Raw genomic sequence first — 22500 nt, 5'->3', positions numbered from 1 at the left:
CCATTGCAGCAAAATAGCTAACATTACAGGAATCATCAGTGTAACTGCTTTAGCCACTGACCGCTACAATTAATGTTATGGAAGCTGCTGCTAGTTGTTGTGAGCCCATGAGCTAACTGGCTATCCTGCTCTCATTGTGCTGGATTAGCATTGGAACTGATGTGTCCAGGTGACAAGACCCATCTTTATTTATCAGACATTACCGTCCTACCAGTCCCGCACAGAAACAAGCCAGCCCACGCACATAAGCCAGGCTTGACCTGGTCTGGTTCTTTTAATTCATCCATGCTGACAGTGCTTTTGCTACCTGTGCTGTCGCCAACCTGTTCTGCCAAAATGACCTTTGACCTACGCTTAGGGTTCCAACTGGTTAGAAGAGATTTTTGACATTTTACCACTTAAAAGGTTAAAGGTTAAAGTCCCAATGATTGTCACCCAGCTGAGTGTGTGAGATTAGTTTGACCTATCCCCTGGGGGAGCGGTGAGCAGCAGCGGTGCTAGCCTACTCAAAACCCCCGCTCTTGCACATAACTCGCACAGCGAGCCACAGCGAGTCACGGCGTGATTTGAGTGATTGATATCCGTCACGTTTCTGTCATGCATCTAAAATAGGCAAGCGAGCGATTTACGAGTAACTTCAGTGGGAAATAAAAGAATGACAGATACCGTTAAATATTACACACACTTTACTTTGATATTTTGATCATTACAAACGAGGTACCGGATCCAATCAAATAACAACTTAAATGAATGAAGCCCTGTGTGTGACCCCCCCCCCCCCCCCAATATTGTCAATATGAAACAAAAAAGGTTGGGGACCGTTAACGTAGAGCGCTGATTGGTCGCTGTTAAACTAATGGATGGTTGGATGCCCAACTGAACACCACGCAGTGTTGAGTCTGACTGTGATCTGATTCAGCCTGGCTTCGTTCCCTATGCCTCTCTCACTACCTCCTCTCTTCATCTGCTACCTCTCCTCTCCTCTCCTCTCCTCTCCTCTCCTCTCCTCTCCTCTCCTCTCCTCTCCTCTCCTCTCCTCTCCTCTCCACTGCTCTCCTCTCCTCTCCTCTCCTCTCCTCCTCTCCTGCCCTCTCCTCTCCTCTCCTCTCCTCTCCTCTCCTCTCCTCTCCTCTCCTCTCCTCTCCTCTCCTCTCCTCTCCTCTCCTCTCCTCTCCTCTCCTCTCCTCTCCTCTCCTCTCCTCCTCTCCTCTCCTCCTCTGAGCACGGCGGCCATGTGGGAATGAAGCTGTAATTTGAAGCCTCAAAACTTTAATTAAAACATCAGTCTGAGAGCAGCCTGTGATGTCACAGATGTCTGAGGCTGGGTATGCTCTTCACCTTTCACTGGCTACAGGATAATCTCTCTCTCTTTCTCTCTCTCTCTCTCTCTCTCTCTCTTCTCTCACTCTTTCTCATATTCCCAGGGCATCGATGAAACTTCCAGCAAAGACAAGTGAGCACTTTATTTTTTGGCCAATGCTAGTTTTTCTTGGGTGACTGTGTGTGTGCGCGCGTGTGTGTGCGTGTGTCTGTCTGCCTGCCTGTCTGCCTGCCTGTCTGTCTGCCTGCCTGTCTGTCTGTGTGTGTATAGTCCCAGAGCTTGACTGGCAGCCTGGTACTGTTGGGGCTAAGTTTAGCCTGGACAGCTGGTTTTATAGAGGCCAATTCAGCCGCGGCACTAACTCCCTTATTACCCCAGAGCCGTTCATATTAACCCCGCGCCCGTCCATCTGGCCCAGATGAGCCCCTCTCCCTCACACGCTGTCTGTTGGCCTGTCTGTTGTTGTGTCTGTTGTGTAGTAGTACATTGTAGTACATTGGCTTTTCCTACGTTAAATGCAATTGTTAAGTCGGTCTGGATGAATGTGTCTGCTAAATGACTAATGTAATGTAATGTGTCTGTGGTTGTGTCTGTGGTTGTCTGTTGTGTCTGTTGTGTCTGTTGTTGTGTCTGTTGTTGTGTTTGTTGTTGTGTATGTTGTGTTTGTTGTTGTGTATGTTGTGTTTGTTGTTGTGTATGTTGTGTCTGTTGTTGTGTCTGTGGTCGTGTCTGTTGTTGTGGTTGTTGTTGTGTATGTTGTGTCTGTTGTGTCTGTGGTTGTGTCTGTTGTTGTGTCTGTGGTTGTGTCTGTTGTTGTCTGTTGTCGTGTCTGTTGTCGTGTCTGTTGTCTTGTCTGTTGTTGTGTCTGTTGTTGTGTGTGCCTTGTAGCCGCTGTGCCCAGGAGGCCCTGAACCCAGAGGATGAGGTGGATGAGTTCCTGGGCCGGGCCATCGACGCCCGCAGCATCGACCAGCTCAGGAAAGACCACGTCAAGAGGTTCCTGCTCACCTTCCAGACCCCCACCCTGGAGAAAAAGGTCCGAGCCTTTAGAACTTGACTAGGAAGGGTGCTCAGAGAGCACAGGCCTCCGCCCATGAAGGCATTTTGTTAGTGTAACCGAGTTGAAATGGTTCAACTCACTCCTCAGTATAAATATTGCCCACTTGCGCCATGGAAAAGTAAGCTTTTCAGTGGCGTAACTGGTAGTGATGTTTATAACCCTTGAGCAGCTACTCTAGCCAAAACGAACCTGGATGGATATAAATGTGTCTTTTTTATGTAGGCCTGCTTACAGTAGGGAGCCCTTGGGAGTAGTAGTCTAATCTTACCCGTGGGATCTCAACAGTATTTCTGGGTATTTCGGGAAATACCGCTCGTAGCCTCAAGAGGGAGCAGTAATACTACTCATTGACGCATACTGTAACCTAATGTGTACAGACTAGTCTCCTCCATGTACACACACAGCCTACTTTCACTCTATGAAATCAGGATAGTAAAAGATAGTAAAGATAGTAAAATGCCTCATTTATGTTATCAGGTTCCTTATTAGCTTTGGGTTTAAATACGAAATATTGCCAAGAAGCCGCTTTTGCCTTTGGCCTCACTTTCACTTTCCTTTGTGAATTTTTCAAAGCTGCTGTTTTGAAACCCTTATTGCCATGTCTGTTTATCATGTTTAATGCAAACAAGGGTTAGGGTTAGGGTTAGGGTCAGGGTCAGGGTTAGGGTCAGGGTCAGGGTCAGGGTTAGAGTTAGGGTCAAGTCCCTTTTTTGAATGGCTGGAGATCTATCAGCTTCGCCTCTGGCCCCCTGGCCTAAGGCCTGCTTGCTTCACCATGGATCCTCCTAAAATTCCTCTTTTCATTTTTACCAGTAATGCAAACTCCATATCCAATTCCTATTTTGATTAATTACTCAAACACAAACAAACCAATTCCTTGTTCAAAGATCATATTTCAGAATATTATTGGCGATTCCCTGTAGCCTAGAACATATTCGACGGGTTCTTTTACAAAAACAGACTCTGTTTGTAGGCGTGTTATCTGTGCTAAATCATGTTGGCCCATATCTGCGGTGAGGTTTTAGCCTTTTCATCTCTTGATGGTGAAGTTACAGTGACAACATGTGGGACATGGACAGACAGTTGGTGTATTCGTAAAAACACACTTATGCATCAGGATTACTGACATAAACCCAGTCAATACATCTCGTAATATTCAAGTCTCATAATAATATGTGAGCTATAACGTGAGGGAATGGATGAAGGACTTAAAAAGAACTGATTAAGGACTAGGCTGTATATTGGAACCAGGGGCGGAGCTAAGGGTTCATTGCAGAGGGGGCGGGACCTCATACTGGGCCCCTATTGGCTGTAAGGAGATGCCAGACAGATCCAAGGGGAAATTTACGGAACGGAAAGAAATGCAGATTACAATTAGGTGTTCTGTTTCAGCACCGTGGACAGGGCCATGGATTTATCAATGAATGGTGGCCTGCTGATATTTAAGCAACACAACTGCTGATTGGCTATTTCAGCACCATGGTCTCTGATAGGCTCAACATCGCTCCAGTAGTTTTTGCGTAACCATGCCAAAGAACAAACCAACCAACCAACACGACTGAAAATATTAATAAATAATAATATAAATTATATATTTATATATTTTTTGATGAGTAGCGATTGATACTAACAAATATTAATAAATAAATTCTGATACATATACGTATAAATAATGCATAGTGACACACTTACTTTAACAAGTATAGTTGATGAAGCTTTAGCTTTTAGTGATGTCTGTATAGTAAAGTCAGCTAGTTTCCAGTAATATCTGTTAGCTTAATGCTTATTGTAATGTCAGTTGGCTTTATACAGTAGTAATGTTAGTTAACCGAACCAAACTTTGTCTTTCAGTACTCCAAAAAGGTGGACGATCGCTTCGGAGGCTACGTGGCCTGCATCCTATGTGTCTTCTGCTTCATCTGTCTCATTCAGATCATCATATTCCCACAGTAAGTGTTCTTAGATACTATTATTCTCAGGGTTTGTGTCAATCAGACAGGAGTTATTGGGTGAGGAGTAGTTCTGGCGTGCAGTATGTGACCTATGACCTTCATGTGTCTCCATGGCAGCACACCACTCATGCTGGGCCTCTTCATCAGTATCTTCATCATCCTCACCAACATCCTCTTCATCTGTGCCATCTACTCCTGCATTAAGGTAAGGGTGGTTGTGTTCCGCACACACACAAACGCACACACACACACACACACACACACACACACACACACACACACACACACAGACGCAAACACTCATTTGCATAGGGATATATTCTGCATAGTCATGACTAATTTACAGTAAAGTATGATATTGGTAAGTTACTAATTGTGCAATTTCAAAGTATTATGTACTGTAGCCAGATATCAAATAAACAAACCAGTATATTTGGCAGGTGGCAGGTTGGCACCTACGGCCAAACACCTTAGGGCTGGTGGTGATGTGGTTACACCACATCCATCGAGCCAACACTGTCACACTATAATAAGGGGGTGGCTGTAGCTCAGTTGGTAGAGAGGGTCGTTCAATGATCGAAGGGTCAGTGGTTCTACTACCACTACTACTCCTACTCCTACTGTACTACCACTTCTATGCTGACCTTCCTGTCCCTGTCTGTGTGTCTCAGCTGTTTCCTGCTGCCCTGCAGTCTGTGGCTCAGAAGATAGTTCAGTCGCGCACCAACAGCACTCTGGTGGGGGTCCTCACCGTCATCCTGCTCTTCATATCCGCGTTCGTCAACATGGTAGGAACCAGCTTTCCTAAATAAATACATACAAAACACATACAGTACACAGAGAGCAAAGGGTAGTCCAGCGCGGGACCTTCTTATCAATTAACCGACTATTGTTTGTTAAGGTTAACAGTTATCGATTAATGAAATTCCTTGAAATTTGCAACCCTACTCCCAATCTCAGGGCGGACCCTCTAGCCACTAGGCCACAGAGCGTGTAATAATACAGGAATGCTGTGTTTTCTTCCTGGCCAGTTTACCTGCGATCGAGAGGGGCTGCTGGACTGTGTGGCCAGTGAACAGAACACCTCTGACCCCCTGGTGACCCTCTGCCTTCTGCACAACCTCACCCAGACGGCAGCGGACGGACTCACGGTCTGCCCCAACCAGACCAACCCCTGCCACTTCCCTGAGGTGAGCTAGCAGGCAGCCAGGCCTGGGCCGACCGTGTGTGTGTGAGTGTGTGTGTGTGTGTGTGTGTGGTGTGTGCGCGCACTTGTGCGTGTGGTGTGTATGTTTGTTTGTCTCCGCCTAGCGATGTTTATGTCTTTTGATTCATTGTTTGGTGTGTGGGTGTTGTGGGAACATGTATTTGTGTGTAACTGATTAAATCGTTATTGTGTGTGTTTTGCGTGTGTAAATAAGACAACACAGATATAAACACACTCACAGAGGAAGTTAGTGAAATAATTGTGAAGGCTTCAGAGGAGAATGTAGCCTCTCTTGAATCTTGAATATTTGCATGTTTCTGTCTTACTGAACCACTATTGCCTTTGCCTCTCTCAACCTCTCACGCCTCTAATGTCTCCACCGTGTCTCCCCCTCTCTCTGCCTCACCTCTCTCCCCCTCCCTCTCTACCTCCCTCCATTCCCTCCCCATCCCTCCCTCTCTCCCTCACCTCTCCATCGCTCTCTCTCCTCCCTCCCTTCCCTCCTCCCTCCCTCTCTACCTCCCTCACTCCCTCCGTTTCCTCCCCGTCCCTCCCTCTCTACCTCCCTCACTCCCTCCGTTCCCTCCCCGTCCCTCCCTCTCTACCTCCCTCACTCCCTCCGTTCCCTCCCCGTCCCTCCCTCTCTACCTCCCTCACTCCCTGTTCCCTCCCCTCTCATGACTCCACCCTGTCTCCCCCTCTCTCTCCATCGCTCTCTCTCCTCCCTCCCTTCCCTCCCTTCTCTCTCCCCCTCCCTCTCTCTCCTCCCTCCCTCCCTTCTCTCCCCCCTCCCTCCCTCTCTCCCTCTCCTCCCTCCCTCCCCCCCCCTGTGTGCTGTGTAGTATTTCAGCTACAGCGTTCTCCTGACACTGCTGGCCTGCTCAGTGTTCCTGCACATCAGCAGCATAGGGAAGCTGGCCCTCATGCTGGGCATCCAGATCATCTACCTGCTGCTGGTGGAATGGCCACAGGTGGCGCTGTTCGACAACGCTGACCTCCTGGTCACCGCCAACTCCCTGTGAGTCACACTGCTCCACGTCACAGCTCGCACACTCCACACCCACCACTCCCACGTAATATATACACATATTAATATATACACATATATACACGCTCACGTAATATATACACATATACACACGCTCACGTAATATATACACATATATACACTCTCACGTAATATATACACATATATACACTCTCACGTTATATATACACATATATACACTCTCACGTAATATATACACATATATATACACTCTCACGTGATATATACACATATATACACTCTCACGTAATATATACACATATATACACTCTCACGTAATATATACACATATATACACTCTCACGTAATATATACACATATATACACAACTCTCTAATAATCAGTCCTGTTTGTTGTCTGTTCTTCTAAGTGCCATTTGTCATTTTGCCATAATTAGCATGGAATCATAAGAATTAATGCATTATTATTTTTTAATATATTATTTAAAATAACCATGATTAAACTTGTATTTTTTCTGTTTACCCCCATCAGCTTTCCAACACCTTTAAATGACACTCTAGAGTGGTAGGTTTTTCTATTTTGGTTACATTTGAAAATTATATAAAATAATAATAATAAAGTATTTTTTATTTTTCGTTGTAAATGAAAATGTATTCTATCTCTCTCCAGGTTTATTAGTTTCAACGAAACGGAGCAATGGTACGTCCTCGTTCACAATTACATACTAATCTGTGGACCTGCCTTCATGCAGTTTGGTGGATGTGCCCACACCATGCCTGACTACATGTTTTCCCCTCTCCCTCCCCAGCCAAGAGACTGTGACCAAGGTGTCTTTGAAGGTCATGACGCCCATCATCCTGACAGTGTTCATCCTGGCTCTGTACCTGCATGCGCAGCAGGTGGAGTCCACTGCGCGCCTGGACTTCCTGTGGAAGCTGCAGGTACGGTGAAACCTTTTTGTTTACCATTAGCATTAGTATGTCTGTTATCGTAGCATGTCCGTTAGCGTAGCATGTCCACAGAGTAGCACGTCCATTAGCATAGCATGTCCATTAGCGTAGCCTGTTCATTAGCATAGCATGTTCATTAGCATAGCATGTAGCATGTAGCAGCATAGCATTGCCAAAGAGTGTCTATAGTGTCCAAAGCACAGCATGTCTGTTAGCATAGCCTATCAGTCAGCATAGCATGTTCATCAGCTTTACATGTCTATTTCATGTCTTTTAGGAAACGTTGAACAGTTGAAAAGTCTGTAAGACTGTAGTCAATGTACACTACATTAATAATACCTACAGTCAGCTTTCATCAATGAGTAACTTTCTCTCCTCCCCTCCCCCAGGCCACAGAGGAGAAGGAGGAGATGGAGGAGCTACAGGCGTACAACCGGCGCCTCCTCCACAACATCCTCCCCAAAGACGTGGCCGCCCACTTCCTGGCGCGCGAGCGGCGTAACGACGAGCTGTACTACCAGTCGTGCGAGTGCGTGGCCGTCATGTTCGCCTCCATCAGCAACTTCTCAGAGTTCTACGTGGAGCTGGAGGCCAACAACGAGGGCGTGGAGTGTCTCCGCCTCCTCAACGAGATCATCGCTGACTTCGACGAGGTGAGAGGGGAACGCGTGTTACTGTCGGGTTTATAGAAACTAGTCAGTAGATGGGAATGAATAAAGAATGGTTGCAGACATTTATGAGCTTTATAATTCTAATGCAATCCTGTAGGATGCCATGCTCTCCCTTCTAGCCACCTTCATCAAATCAAACTTTATTGATAAGGCATATTTCATCAAATCAAACTTTATTGATGAAGCATATTTCATCAAATCGAACTTTATTGATGAAGCATATTTCATCAAATCGAACTTTATTGATAACACATGTTTCATCAAATCGAACTTTATTGATAAAGCATATTTCATCAAATCAAACTTTATTGATGAAGCATATTTCACCAAATCGAACTTTATTGATAAAGCATATTTCATCAAATCAAACTTTATTGATAAAGCATATTTCATCAAATCAAACTTTATTGATAAAGCATATTTCATCAAATCAAACTTTATTGATAAAGCATATTTCATGCGTGTGGTTGCAGCACAACGCACTTCACAAAGAAATCGAATCCTTTGATTGGTTCCCATCCAGATCATCAGCGAGGACAAGTTCCGCCAGCTGGAGAAGATCAAGACCATCGGCTCCACCTACATGGTGGCGTCCGGCCTCAACGACTCCACCTACGACCGCGAGGGCCGCTCGCACATCCTGGCGCTGGCCGACTACGCCATGAGGCTCCGGGAGCAGATGAAGTACATCAACGAGCACTCCTTCAACAACTTCCAGATGAAGATAGGTGAGAAGTGTAGCCACAGTTTAAGCGAGACACGTCCAGACAGACGAACCGAAGAAGAAGGAGCTTTCACTTTTGAAAGCGGCGGATTTAAATGGCGGAGGTTTTTGAGGATAGGCTGTGCGAGTTGGTGAGGAACTTCATCAAAGTCAGTCACAGACATTCGCGTTTATACAGTAGGGCTGTTGCGGTCCAGACAAAAAACAAGTTAAATAAAAGAAATGTTCGTTTCCCAAGTGTGACACTGCACTGCCCTCTAGTGGATGTATTCAATGTATACTTATGCATGGAAGTAGGTGGGCAGTGACTTATAACGTTTGAATAAGCCTCTAGGGTTAGTGGATAGTCAGTTGAATCGTTGTTGATAGTCAGTTGAGTATCTATAAGTCATCTGAAGTGTAATGGTCGCTGTCCTTGAGAAACATTTCTCAAGTTTTGTGAGGTGATAAATGACAATACAGTTGTACTGGGTTTCTATGGAGACAAGTCTCCTACGATAGGAAATGTCATCACAGCCGAGGAAGAGGCAGCCCAGCAGGGGGATAGTGTAGCCCAAAGTTTCAGCTCATCAGAGTGACTGACTCTGTGATCGTCTACTCAGGTTCAGCTAGTCAGAGTGTGACTCTGTGATCGTCTACTCAGGTTCAGCTCGTCAGAGTGTGACTCTGTGATCGTCTACTCAGGCTCAGCTAGTCAGAGTGACTGACTCTGTGATCGTCTCCTCAGGTTCAGCTCGTCAGAGTGTGACTCTGTGATCGTCTACTCAGGTTCAGCTAGTCAGAGTGTGACTCTGTGATCGTCTCCTCAGGTTCAGCTAGTCAGAGTGTGACTCTGTGATCGTCTACTCAGGTTCAGCTAGTCAGAGTGACTGACTCTGTGATCGTCTACTCAGGTTCAGCTAGTCAGAGTGTGACTCTGTGATCGTCTCTTCAGGTTCAGCTAGTCAGAGTGTGACTCTGTGATCGTCTACTCAGGTTCAGCTCGTCAGAGTGACTGACTCTGTGATCGTCTCTTCAGGCTCAGCTAGTCAGAGTGACTCTGTGATCGTCTACTCAGGTTCAGCTAGTCAGAGTGTGACTCTGTGATCGTCTCTTCAGGTTCAGCTAGTCAGAGTGTGACTCTGTGATCGTCTCTTCAGGTTCAGCTAGTCAGAGTGACTGACTCTGTGATCGTCTACTCAGGTTCAGCTCGTCAGAGTGACTGACTCTGTGATCGTCTCCTCAGGTCTAAACATGGGTCCGGTAGTAGCCGGGGTCATCGGTGCCAGGAAGCCCCAGTACGACATCTGGGGGAACACGGTGAACGTGGCCAGCCGCATGGACAGCACTGGAGTACCCGACTTCATCCAGGTAGAACACACACCACACATGAGCTGCGTTCGGAATCACCCCCTATTCACTATATAGTGCACTATATAGGGCGTCAGCCATTTTGTTTGTAGTGTCCGAATTCTCCACAGAATTTTCATTCCCTATATAGTCCACTATTTATTACCCACAATTCACCTTGATTTGCAGGGAACAGTGCATGTACCCTACATTTTCTCCGTTCCCTAGGTAGTTCACTACATGGTGAACCCTATATAGGGAATAGGGAGTGAGGAAACGAGGGAGCGATTCCCAACACAGCTCTGGACATGATTTGATAGTATCCCTCTGACCTGCTTTGGCAATGCTGCCATCTGGTGGACATAAATACTACTACAACCCTACATCTACAACCTGTGCATTGTATTTAATTTACCAGAAGTAATGGATAATAACTATAGTCTCATTCACACCCACCTGTTATGCATCTATTATGTCATAGCTCAATCATCTGGGCCCATTGTAAGAATGACAGATGGGCAGCTGGGGCTGACGAGGCCGTCGGGGGTCAAGTGTTTGTGAGTGCTGAATGTCCTCGCTCTCTCCTAGGTGACCACCGACCTGTACCACGTGCTGGTCGACAAGGGCTACCAGCTGGACTGCCGAGGCCTAGTCAAGGTGAAGGGGAAGGGAGAGATGACCACTTACTTCCTGACCCGCGGACCCCCGGGGAGTTAACGGCTTTCCCCTGGACTGGACGGCGTGCCGACGTGACAGACGCAGACGCGGGCCAGAGAGAGAGAGGGCAGTGGGACTCGCTAACGAGCAACCGGAGCCCACAGGGCGGCAGAGACGGTCGCCATGATGGACCGGGGGGCTTGTGTGGTTGTGTTGCTGTGTTCACATGCGCACACACACACACACACACACACACACACTTAGGAAAAGGGTTCTCATTTCAAAGCACCGCCATCCTGACCTCAAGCTGCGTTGGAAGATTGAATTGGTGAAGACGCGTCGCCTTAGAAGGACATCGTTGAAGCGAACAGAAAGGCTGTGTTTGTGTGTGAGCTACTGTACAAGCACTTCACATCCCCAAGTTCATTATTTATTTTCATGAGCGATGTGTGTTTTTTTGTGACGACCTTTTAAAAGAACTTGTATGAATATGCAAGGATTAAACGGAAGGATGAAATGACCAAAGAACAAATGTTTGATATGAAGGACACTACACGCGCGTCGACTATGTTTGAAAAGCTCTGTGGAAAAGCAGTTATCTTGAGTTGCTGTTTATTCATCTGGGTTTTTACTTTTGACGACGAAGGCCAAGGTAAAGACATTGCTGTTGTTGATGGCGGCAAACCTTTGTTTTGGACTTTATGTTCTTATGAAGAAGTACAAACACACACACACACACACAAATGAAGCAGCCTTGTATCATATTTGTGCATTGTTATCAGGACCTCATTATCTCCCGACGGTTTGGGCACAAGACTGTGTCGTCTCACTCAAATGTACCATCTATTCATTTCTCACTCTAGATATATCATGTTTTTTGGTACAAGCCAAAATTAAACTTTGGTGAAGGACAAACGGTTGCATTGGTACCATGGTACTGGAGAGATTGTTTAAACTGTTATGACAAAGTTTTATAAATGTGTGTGCGTGTGTGTGTGTGTGTGTGTGTGTGTGTGTGTGTGTGTGTGTGTGTGTGTGTGTGTGTGTGTGTGTGTGTGTGTGTGAGAGAGAGAGAGAGAGAGAGAGAGTGTGTGAGTGAGTGGAAACTGAATGCTGTTTATCTAGGGGCATAACTTGTCACTGTGAGTTTTTTATGAGACTATGACTAATGCTTTCTTGCCAAACTGATTTCTGCAAGGCATGTGTGTTTTTTATATCTTATACTTCGTAGTTGTGTGTTCATTCCTGATTTTCGTTGTAGTTGGTTTTCACTTCTTCATGCCATTTTATGTTAGCCTACGACTATTGATTTCATTCCATCCTTAATGACTAAAAACCAAAAATATTCACGGTACAGACAGAAGATGGCTGTCAGAGCACTATGTACCCGTGTGGCTTAACGCTACTCACTAAGACTAGATATTGCCTTTAACTTATTTAATTGCATGGTGACAGTCGTGGTGCTTCTTCCACCGATGGCAGTGCTGGATCTGTACTTTTATTGGACAGTACCAGTGTGACAGACTTAATTTCGTCTGCGTTGTGTTTTCTGTCACTCGTTCGTTTGACCCGTGTTAAGGGATCGCCCAGGGCGGGATTGGAAGCAATGTTCTTCTGAGCTTGCCCGTCTGCGAGACAACGCTCTTTCTCGCGATACGCCACCGAAAAGCTAGCTACTCGATGACGACGGTATTTCTACTAAGGAGGGAGTTTCACTACTCGACTACTCTCCTCTGGCCTCCTCGCTACACTGGCACACCCACGCCCCTGTGCTCCCCAAGCGGGTTGAAAAGAGATTATTTCACGAATTAAGTGTGTGTGTTTGTGGGGGGGCTATGTCTGTAGTGACCCTGCTACTGATTCCCTTCATGTTTTTTTTTTTTTATATAGTTTTAACAGTTTGCTGTCTCACAATAAAACCACTCGTGTTGCTGAGACGAGCAGGAACGCTGCACTGTGTGAAGAAGAGGTTTAACAGTGGTTTAACGGTAGTTTAACGGTGGTTTAACGGTAGTTTCATGGTAGTTTAACGGTAGTTTGGCTCCAGGCTTGTGTAGGAATCAAGGTGCACTGTGTGTTGAGTTGCGTTGACACTGAACATCGATGCATGTGCAGGTGAGGCGATGCATCGTGCTGTCTTTTTTTCTCTTCCCCCTCCTAACCTGAACCCTGTTCTCTCTCCCTGTTCTCCCTCCCAACCTGAACCCTGTTCTCTCTCCTAACCTGAACCCTGTTCTCTCCCCCTCCTAACCTGAACCCTGTTCTCTCCCCCTCCTAACCTGAACCCTGTTCTCTCCCAACCTGAACCCTGTCTCTCTCCTAACCTGAACCCTGTTCCCCCTCCCTGTTCCCCCTCCCAACCTGAACCCTGTTCCCCCTCCCAACCTGAACCCTGTTCTCTCCCCCTCCTAACCTGAACCCTGTTCTCTCCCAACCTGAACCCTGTCTCTCTCCTAACCTGAACCCTGTTCCCCCTCCATGTTCCCCCTCCCAACCTGAACCCTGTTCTCTCTCCCAACCTGAACTCTGTTCTCTCTCCCAACCTGAACCCTGTTCCCCCTCCTAACCTGAACCCTGTTCTCTCTCCTAACCTGAACCCTGTTCCCCCTCCTAACCTGAACCCTGTTCCCCCTCCCTGTTCCCCCTCCCAACCTGAACCCTGTTCTCTCTCCTAACCTGAACCCTGTTCTCCCTCCTAACCTGAACCCTGTTCTCTCTCCTAACCTGAACCCTGTTCTCCCTCCCAACCTGAACCCTGTTCCCCCTCCTAACCTGAACCCTGTTCCCCCTCCCAACCTGAACCCTGTTCTCTCTCCCAACCTGAACACTGTTCTCTCTCCCAACCTGAACCCTGTTCCCCCTCCCAACCTGAACCCTGTTCTCTCTCCCAACCTGAACACTGTTCCCCCTCCTAACCTGAACCCTGTTCCCTCTCCTAACCTGAACCCTGTTCCCCCTCCCAACCTGAACCCTGTTCTCTCCCCCTCCTAACCTGAACCCTGTTCCCCCTCCTAACCTGAACCCTGTTCCCCCTCCTAACCTGAACCCTGTTCCCCCTCCCTGTTCCCCCTCCCAACCTGAACCCTGTTCTCTCTCCCTGTTCCCCCTCCTAACCTGAACCCTGTTCTCTCTCCCAACCTGAACACTGTTCCCCCTCCTAACCTGAACCCTGTTCTCCCTCCCAACCTGAACCCTGTTCTCCCTCCCAACCTGAACCCTGTTCTCACTCCCAACCTGAACCCTGTTCTCCCCCCCAACCTGAACCCTGTTCTCTCTCCCAACCTGAACACTGTTCCCCCTCCTAACCTGAACCCTGTTCTCTCTCCTAACCTGAACCCTGTTCTCCCCCCCAACCTGAACCCTGTTCTCTCTCCCAACCTGAACACTGTTCCCCCTCCTAACCTGAACCCTGTTCTCACTCCCAACCTGAACCCTGTTCTCCCCCCCAACCTGAACCCTGTTCTCTCTCCCAACCTGAACACTGTTCCCCCTCCTAACCTGAACCCTGTTCTCTCTCCTAACCTGAACCCTGTTCTCCCTCCCTGTTCCCCCTCCTAACCTGAACCCTGTTCTCCCTCCCTGTTCTCTCCCCCAACCTGAACCCTGTTCTCTCTCCCTGTTCCCCCTCATAACCTGAACCCTGTTCTCCCTCCCTGTTCTCTCCCCCAACCTGAACCCTGTTCTCCCTCCCTGTTCCCCCTCCTAACCTGAACCCTGTTCTCCCTCCCTGTTCTCTCCCCCAACCTGAACCCTGTTCCCCCTCCTAACCTGAACCCTGTTCTCCCTCCCTGTTCCCCCTCCTAACCTGAACCCTGTTCTCCCTCCCTGTTCTCTCCCCCAACCTGAACCCTGTTCTCTCTCCTAACCTGAACCCTGTTCTCTCTCCTAACCTGAACCCTGTTCTCCCTCCCTGTTCCCCCTCCTAACCTGAACCCTGTTCTCCCTCCCTGTTCTCTCCCCCAACCTGAACCCTGTTCTCTCTCCCTGTTCCCCCTCATAACCTGAACCCTGTTCTCCCTCCCTGTTCCCCCTCCTAACCTGAACCCTGTTCTCCCTCCCTGTTCTCTCCCCCAACCTGAACCCTGTTCTCTCTCCTAACCTGAACCCTGTTCTCTCTCCTAACCTGAACCCTGTTCTCCCTCCCTGTTCCCCCTCCTAACCTGAACCCTGTTCTCCCTCCCTGTTCTCTCCCCCAACCTGAACCCTGTTCTCTCTCCTAACCTGAACCCTGTTCTCCCTCCCTGTTCCCCCTCCTAACCTGAACCCTGTTCTCCCTCCCTGTTCTCTCCCCCAACCTGAACCCTGTTCTCTCTCCCTGTTCCCCCTCATAACCTGAACCCTGTTCTCCCTCCCTGTTCCCCCTCATAACCTGAACCCTGTTCTCCCTCCCTGTTCCCCCTCCTAACCTGAACCCTGTTCTCCCTCCCTGTTCCCCCTCCTAACCTGAACCCTGTTCTCTCCTAACCTGAACGCTTTTCTCTCCCATTTAAGTTTTTTGTTGTCCCTCTTTTCTTTTCTTTTTTACCTTCTTCGCCTTAAAGTTAAAAGGCCAACAGAATAGTCTCTGTTTTGTTTTCCATTCTCAAAAATACTGTATTAGCAGAATAAAAAAAGTTAGATTTGTTTCCCTTGGATAAAAGATCAATAAATGGCTGTTTTGTATTTGTGATTATTGGATTGTTGTGTGTTGCCTTCCTGGAGCCGCCATCGTTGAAGAGGCTGCAGATGAGGTCTTCTGTGGGCCTCGTCCGTCTGCCCCCCCCCCTGGTCAGTCTGCCCCCCCCCCCCCCCCCCCCCCCCCCGGTCAGTCTGTTACAGTCTTCAGAGGGGGCTGTGGACCTGGTCAGTCTTCAGAGGGGGCTGTGGGCCTGGTCAGTCTGTTACAGCCTTCAGAGGGGGCTGTGGGCCTGGTCAGTCTTCAGAGGGGGCTGTGGACCTGGTCAGTCTTCAGAGGGGGCTGTGGACCTGGTCAGTCTGCTACAGCCTTCAGAGGGGGCTGTGGACCTGGTCAGTCTGCTACAGCCTTCAGAGGAGGCTGTGGACCTGGTCAGTCTTCAGAGGGGGCTGTGGGCCTGGTCAGTCTTCAGAGGGGGCTGTGGACCTGGTCAGTCTTCAGAGGGGGCTGTGGACCTGGTCAGTCTTCAGAGGGGGCTGTGGACCTGGTCAGTCTGTTACAGCCTTCAGAGGGGGCTGTGGGCCTGGTCAGTCTGCCCCCCCCCCTGGTCAGTCTGTCACAGTCTTCAGAGGGGGCTGTGGACCTGGTCAGTCTTCAGAGGGGGCTGTGGGCCTGGTCAGTCTGTTACAGCCTTCAGAGGGGGCTGTGGGCCTGGTCAGTCTTCAGAGGGGGCTGTGGACCTTGTCAGTCTTCAGAGGGGGCTGTGGACCTGGTCAGTCTGTTAGTCTTCAGAGGGGGCTGTGGACCTGGTCAGTCTTCAGAGGGGGCTGTGGACCTGGTCAGTCTGTCACAGTCTTCAGAGGGGGCTGTGGACCTGGTCAGTCTTCAGAGGGGGCTGTGGACCATGATGGACCGCCCGAGGGAAGAGCTCCTTCAGCAACAGTCCCTGCTGCTCTCAGGTATTAAACACCTACAAGGAAATAATCTTTCACTCGGATTTCACTTTCCAGCTCTCATTCTCATGTTAATCCGGCAGTTTTGCCAGCCTACTGCTCACCTGCAACAGCCATCAGTCTGCCCAGTTGAGGGCGGAGTAGCTAGGTTATAATTCATAGTATGCACCATGCACTAAGTAGCTGGAATTAAACACAAACACGTATCCCATGGGCCTCTGCGGTGCTACTGTGGTTTACTTTTATCGCATTGCACAGTCTTGAGGAAGGCGAAGTAATGGATAAAGAAAACTGAGTTACCACTGAAGGGTCGTGGAAGATAAGTAGGCTAGTCTACTCTCACGATTTACGGGCATTATTATCATGAATGCACCAATACAATTAGATCAGATCAGATTCAAATGGACTGAATTTGGGAGATTTGTTTGATCATTTACTACAACAGAATATCATCACTTTGATTTGCAACGTTCCGTTAGAATTCAGATTCCAGGTCTATTAATAGCCTGCAATCAAGGTTTCTCCTCCCGGTAGTAACCGGAGAGACCGGTCCTGCTCGCGCATCTCTTTAGTCTCAATGTCTGAATGAATCAGTTTCCGGTTTCAAGGACACTGGATATGGTATTTAATTTCTTTCACGTGAATAATGTATTTTGGTTGAGGTAATGCCTATGTTCCTTTACAGCAATCGAATGTAATCATTAATTAATTCAAAACATTATTTTTGTCATGGAGGCTAATTAAAGCTGTATGCCACGCCAACTTCCAAAACCCAATCGGGCCAATAGGCTATGCGGGATTTTTGCCCTCATTTGCCCGAAGTTCACTGGGTATGTTTGAATCTGACTTTATTTCAATAGCATAAAGCGTAAATATATAGAGTAAATATACATAGACTAAAATGAGAGTAGCATATGTATAGAGAGTTAATTGTGTTTCAATTAGGAAAACCGGTTTGAGCACGTAGACTATTGGACACGGAACCCTGTCCGTGGTGTGGAACAGGTGTGCTTTAGGACCCAGGGGACTCCAGCTAATCATTTGAACGAACCGCACCTGTTGCGTTCAAAGGGTTCCGGGGGGCCACGGCGCGCGCTCTCCTGCAGAGGAACCTTAATACTTAAAACATCTCACAAGTTAACGAGCATCTTCATCATCTACATCTTCATTATCTACATCTTCATTATCTACGTCTTCATTATCTACGTCTTCTGCACATTAAACAGAGGCTTCAAACCAACCCGTGGAAAGCAGTCCCTCATCCAATCTGTGACCAGTTTCGGGTAAGACAAACAGAGACTATCATCATAGTTTATGCGCCTTATCTTTGAATAGCATTATCCATCCTCGATATTAGGTTTATGTAACTTTGGGACATAGTTAGCATAACAGACTGATGTAACTGCGGATATAACAGGTTATATTATCTCATGCGACCGGGGGACACAGTCAAAAGAGATGATAAATGGATACACAGGCTATTCGATCATAAAACCTCGACTAAATGTTTAACTTTCTTAGGCGCACATGAGGTATAAACTAAGAATAGCCCACTTCACCCGTACCTTGGCTTAAGATAAGATACTTCCTGGTGTTTTCACTCAAACAATTTCCTGTTTTGATGTTATCATTTAGGCAATCTGGTGACTTAAATGTAGAGTAGCCTACATGCTCGGGTAATTGTAATCGTCCCAAACTGCGGCCAGCCTATTAAGGTCGATTAACACTCGCTAATAGGGCTTTTTGGATTTGAGTATTGAGTTTCCGTGATGACAGGAGGCTCTTTAATCTCGATGTCGTGTTGTGTTCTTGCATTCATCCGTCATATCGCCTTCTCCGTAACAATGACACAACTATGTTGCCCAAACCAGTTTTGTGTCATGCTCAACGCGTCTCTGCATTTCACAGGTTCCGCATTGTAGGCTATTGCACCAACTACCCTACTATACCCAGCAAACACACAACGTCAGGGAGACGTTCAGATCATGTCTTAATAACGTCCGTCGGTCCTGAACCCCGTGTGTTCGTCTGCTGGACCCCTCAATATTCACACGTCTGGCTTGGACCCCTCTAAGACGTCTGTGGACGTGCAGAACGGGTTCAATATCTGAACGTCTAAAAAAAACTTTAATTCTGGCTCCTAATTAGATGTCTTTGGACGTCCGAAAAAGACATCTAAAAGACGTCTTTTAGACGTGTGTTTGCTCAGTGGGTAGCCTACTACATAACACATCTTTCACTGAAACAACAATGTGTTGTTTTTGTTTTTTGTTTTGTTTGTGAAAATTAATAACTCCTAGATAAACATCTCAGATACCCTATCTATGGACAGTTGTCCCACCTCATTCCCGACTGGTCCTCGCCCCTCTCTACTCATTGTTCAAGTAGGCAAGGCTACCAAACAAGACAAACTGGTTGACTTGAAGAATAGCCTAGGGTCCAGGAGAAGTGTACTTTGGTTCTCATGGGCGGAATCACAATCACAATCCTCCTGAATCAGTCATGAGAGAGGACGGCTTGAGTGGACTGTTCTGAATTAATTATGACCAAGTAAGAGTGATCTTCTGAGCACTGGTCACCTGAGCATGTCCTCGTTGTCATGGGATAGGCCCTCTCAGGAACCAGGAACTAGGGTATGTCTAAAGGTGGTCAAACTCACGTGGTTGATATCCTTGAGAGAGAAAGAGAGAGCGAGAGAGAGAGGTTGTTATGGAAGGTGTCACACATCATTCATTAATCCATGTGGGACTTGAGGTCAGCGTCCTGGGAAGAGCCACCTGGTGCCACGCGCTGCATCCTGGAGGTGGATACAGGTGCTTTCAGAGAGGTGTGCTGTTTGCTCACTCTCTGTGTGTGTGTGTGTGTGTGTGTGTGTGGCTATTCCAGTGGGGCTGGTCCCTGGCGTGGAGAGTGGGAGGAGTAGACGAGGTACAGTAGCTGGCTGCTATGACACCTGTTAAGAGGTGGGAGGAGCCTGCTAGAGTAGATGCTGCTGCTATGACACCTGAGTAGACGAGAGTAGGTCGCTGACTGCTCCAACACCTGCCATAGACACTCGCAGGTGAGGCCAGACTTGAAAGGAACATTTATCTTCTTACCAGATCACTTGCAGCCAAAGGTAAGGCTACAGCAGCTTGTATTTTGAGCACAAAATGGTTTTCTGGGAAGGTTTCAAGTTGGTTCTATGTAAAAACCCGTTTGCTTTTTCCCAAGCTTCCATCGAACAGATTCCTGTTGTCTGTTTATCAATTTCACGATTTGTTTTCCTGTTTGTGTGTTTTGTTCCAGCAGGGCAGAGTCCACCGGGCGGTTCTGAATCATGCGTCTGTTCGTGCGACGGCGCCTGTCCCCCCTGAAGCTGGTCCTCCTGGGTGGAACCCTGTTCATGGTGGTTCTCGTGGTTCTCCAGAGGGACGTGGGCTCAGAACCCAGCCAGGACCCGTGGTTCCAGGAGCTGTTTGAGAGGAAAGAGAGGGTGATGGTTATGGTCCGGGGGGCCGTCAACAACCTGGGCTTCCAGATCGGCGCTCCCCAGCCCCAGCCCTCACCGGAGATCCAGCCCACCGAAGACCCACGCTGCCGCTCGGGCTTTTACAACCAGGCGGACCTGAAGCCCGCCCTGGAGAGACCCCCGCAGGACCCCCAGGCGCCGGGGGCCGACGCCCGAGCCTTCAAGCAGGACAAGCTGAACCCGGGAGAGGAGAAGGAGAAGGAGGAGGGGATGACCAGACACTGTTTCAACCAGTTTGCCAGCGATCGTATCTCCCTTCACAGAAGCCTGGGGGACGACACCCGGCCCCCAGAGTAAGACCCCGTACCTCTCTCTCTCTCTCTCTCTCTCTCTCTCTCTCTCGTTGTGGCAGTGCGTGGAAGTGCGGGCTTTATTTTCCCATCAGCACTGCAAAATATAATTACGTCATGATAGCATCTGTTGGGTTTCTCCCAAAACACTCTGGATCAACCCTGAGAAAGCCCCTATCTCATTATAGTAGTTCGTGGAAGTGTTAAGCCTTAATGCTGATTTAAATTTTTTCCGATTAGCACCGCAAAATGCTACGTCTCAGTTGGGTGTTCACTTGGCTAATCTTCTCATGTATGCTCAGGGCTGTACTTTATGTATTTAAGCCCTCGCTGTATCTGGAGGTTTGAGCACACGCACACAACGTTGCTGTCGCACAAAGAATAAGTCCAGATAACGCTATTGACCTTGGAACCCTCTATGGCGCCATAGACCAGTAATTGCCCTGAGTGTGTGTGCGTGTGTGTGTGTGTGTGTGCGTGCGTGGCGTTTATCTACTCCCATTAGATCTTCTAGCTGGTGTTTTTGTATGTTACATTCTATTATGTTGCTGTTACATTCTTTTTACTTCTATTTCTTTGATTTATCATTGATTGTCTGTGAGGAGAACTGTCTGTGAGGAGAACTGCACACTGGTATCTCCCTCACTGTGGGAGATATCAGTGTGTGGATCTCTCCTCACGTATGTACTCTTAGATCCAGCACCTGGCCTACTAAGGTTGGAAGCTCTTCTGCCTTTTGTGAGGAGAACTGTACATTGCTGACATTGTACTGTACGCTTCCCCCGTACTGTACGTGACAGAAATAAGCCTGTGTGATCTGGAACTTTCTGCCAGGTGTGTGGAACGCAAGTTCCGCCGCTGCCCTCCGCTGCCCACCACCAGCGTGATCATCGTGTTCCACAACGAGGCGTGGTCAACGCTGCTGCGCACGGTCTACAGCACGCTGCACACCTCCCCCGCTGACCTGCTCACTGAGATCATCATGGTGGACGACGCCAGCACCGCAGGTCAGCGTTAGGGAGGCCCCTGAGACCATTCACCTGGATGGAGGGAGGGAGGGAGGGAGGGAGGGAGAGAGAGATGGGGAGAGAGAGAGATGGGGAGAGAGAGAGAGAGAGATGGGGAGAGAGAGAGAGAGATGGGGAGAGGAGAGAGAGAGAGAAATGGGGAGAGGAGAGAGAGAGAAATGGGGAGAGGAGAGAGATGGGGAGAGAGAGGAGAGAGAGAGAGATGGGGAGAGGAGAGAGAGAGAGATGGGGAGAGAGAGAGAGAGAGACACGGTAGATGGATAGGGTGGATGGATGGATGAGCCCCACTCACTTGTGTGTAAAGATGGAGGGATAGATGGTATTTGATGTATCCTAGAGGGGAGATGTGTGTAAAGATGGAGGGATAGATGGTATTTGATGTATCCTAGAGGGGACGTGTGAAAAGATGGAGGGATAGATGGTATTTGATGTATCCTAGAGGGGACATGTGTGTAAATATAAGCAGTATGTTCACACAAACCAAACACGGGTTGATGAAAAAACCCACTGTGCCTCTCCTGTGTGTTTGAGCACATTCATTCACACACTCACACAACCTTCCTGTGCTGTTACACAGTTTACATGCAAGCTGCACCGATGGAAACTCTCCGCTCAGAATGACCGTCTTATTTTTAGACTGCAGTCAAACTGAAACTGTCAGCATAATTATGACAGGAAGCTACTTTGTTGTTTTTTTTAAACGATGAATAAATTGCCCATAGATACAGTAGGAGTAGGGCTGGGTTTAAAAAATCGATTCTGAATCGATTTTGAATCAAATGATTCAGAATCGATTCATAAATCGATTTTTTATTTAATGAATGAATGAATAAATGAAGGAATGAATAGTTCCATAATTCATTCAATGATTCATTCATTCATTCATTCATTTTTGTAAATCAGTATCGATACCCAGCCCTAGTATTGATGTGTTGCATAACTTGGCAGTCATGTAATTAAGGTTACAACAACAAAAAAAAAGGTTTTAGTAACACTAACCGAATGGATTATTGAATCAAATTGAATCGTGATAATCGATTCTGAACCTTGTGAATCGGAATCGAATTGATTCTTGAAATTGGAGTGGATACCCAGCCCTAGTAGGAGATGGTTTCTACATGGACTCTTAACATGCTTTACCCACCGATCGTTTGGGAGGAAGTGTATTTAGGTCAGGCAGTTTTCGTGGGTAGTCACTGAGGGGGGGGGGGGGGGGTAGTGTT

At 47.7% G+C, this 22500-nt stretch overlaps 2 protein-coding genes across 2 annotated transcripts in view; both read left to right on the top strand.

The window, feature by feature from the left end:
* The window catches only part of LOC311329869 (adenylate cyclase type 6-like), a 56661-nt gene extending 43208 nt beyond the window's left edge, over positions 1 to 13453 (top strand). The window contains exons 11-24 of the mRNA XM_084461813.1: positions 1425 to 1453; positions 2210 to 2357; positions 4233 to 4330; positions 4451 to 4538; positions 5005 to 5121; positions 5365 to 5523; positions 6383 to 6558; positions 7081 to 7113; positions 7219 to 7248; positions 7358 to 7490; positions 7889 to 8152; positions 8694 to 8898; positions 10120 to 10244; positions 10812 to 13453. Coding sequence (XP_084317939.1) covers positions 1425 to 1453; positions 2210 to 2357; positions 4233 to 4330; positions 4451 to 4538; positions 5005 to 5121; positions 5365 to 5523; positions 6383 to 6558; positions 7081 to 7113; positions 7219 to 7248; positions 7358 to 7490; positions 7889 to 8152; positions 8694 to 8898; positions 10120 to 10244; positions 10812 to 10940 — 1734 coding nt within the window. The 3' untranslated portion in view covers positions 10941 to 13453. The remainder of the gene's footprint in view (positions 1 to 1424; positions 1454 to 2209; positions 2358 to 4232; positions 4331 to 4450; positions 4539 to 5004; positions 5122 to 5364; positions 5524 to 6382; positions 6559 to 7080; positions 7114 to 7218; positions 7249 to 7357; positions 7491 to 7888; positions 8153 to 8693; positions 8899 to 10119; positions 10245 to 10811) is intronic.
* A 6314-nt stretch (positions 13454 to 19767) lies between these two features.
* Positions 19768 to 21267, top strand: galnt6 (UDP-N-acetyl-alpha-D-galactosamine:polypeptide N-acetylgalactosaminyltransferase 6 (GalNAc-T6); the record flags this gene model as incomplete). The annotated part of the gene is made up of 2 exons (XM_084461895.1): positions 19768 to 20252; positions 21084 to 21267. 2 exons carry the CDS (start codon positions 19768 to 19770, stop codon positions 21265 to 21267), a joined length of 669 nt encoding a protein of 222 aa, XP_084318021.1.
* Positions 21268 to 22500: the final 1233 nt, after the last annotated feature.

Source organism: Borostomias antarcticus (assembly GCF_949987555.1).
Source record: "Borostomias antarcticus genome assembly, chromosome: 3".
Lineage (NCBI taxonomy): Eukaryota > Metazoa > Chordata > Actinopteri > Stomiiformes > Stomiidae > Borostomias > Borostomias antarcticus.
Note: the sequence above shows the minus strand (reverse complement) of the source record. Positions and strands in the feature narration are given on the sequence as shown.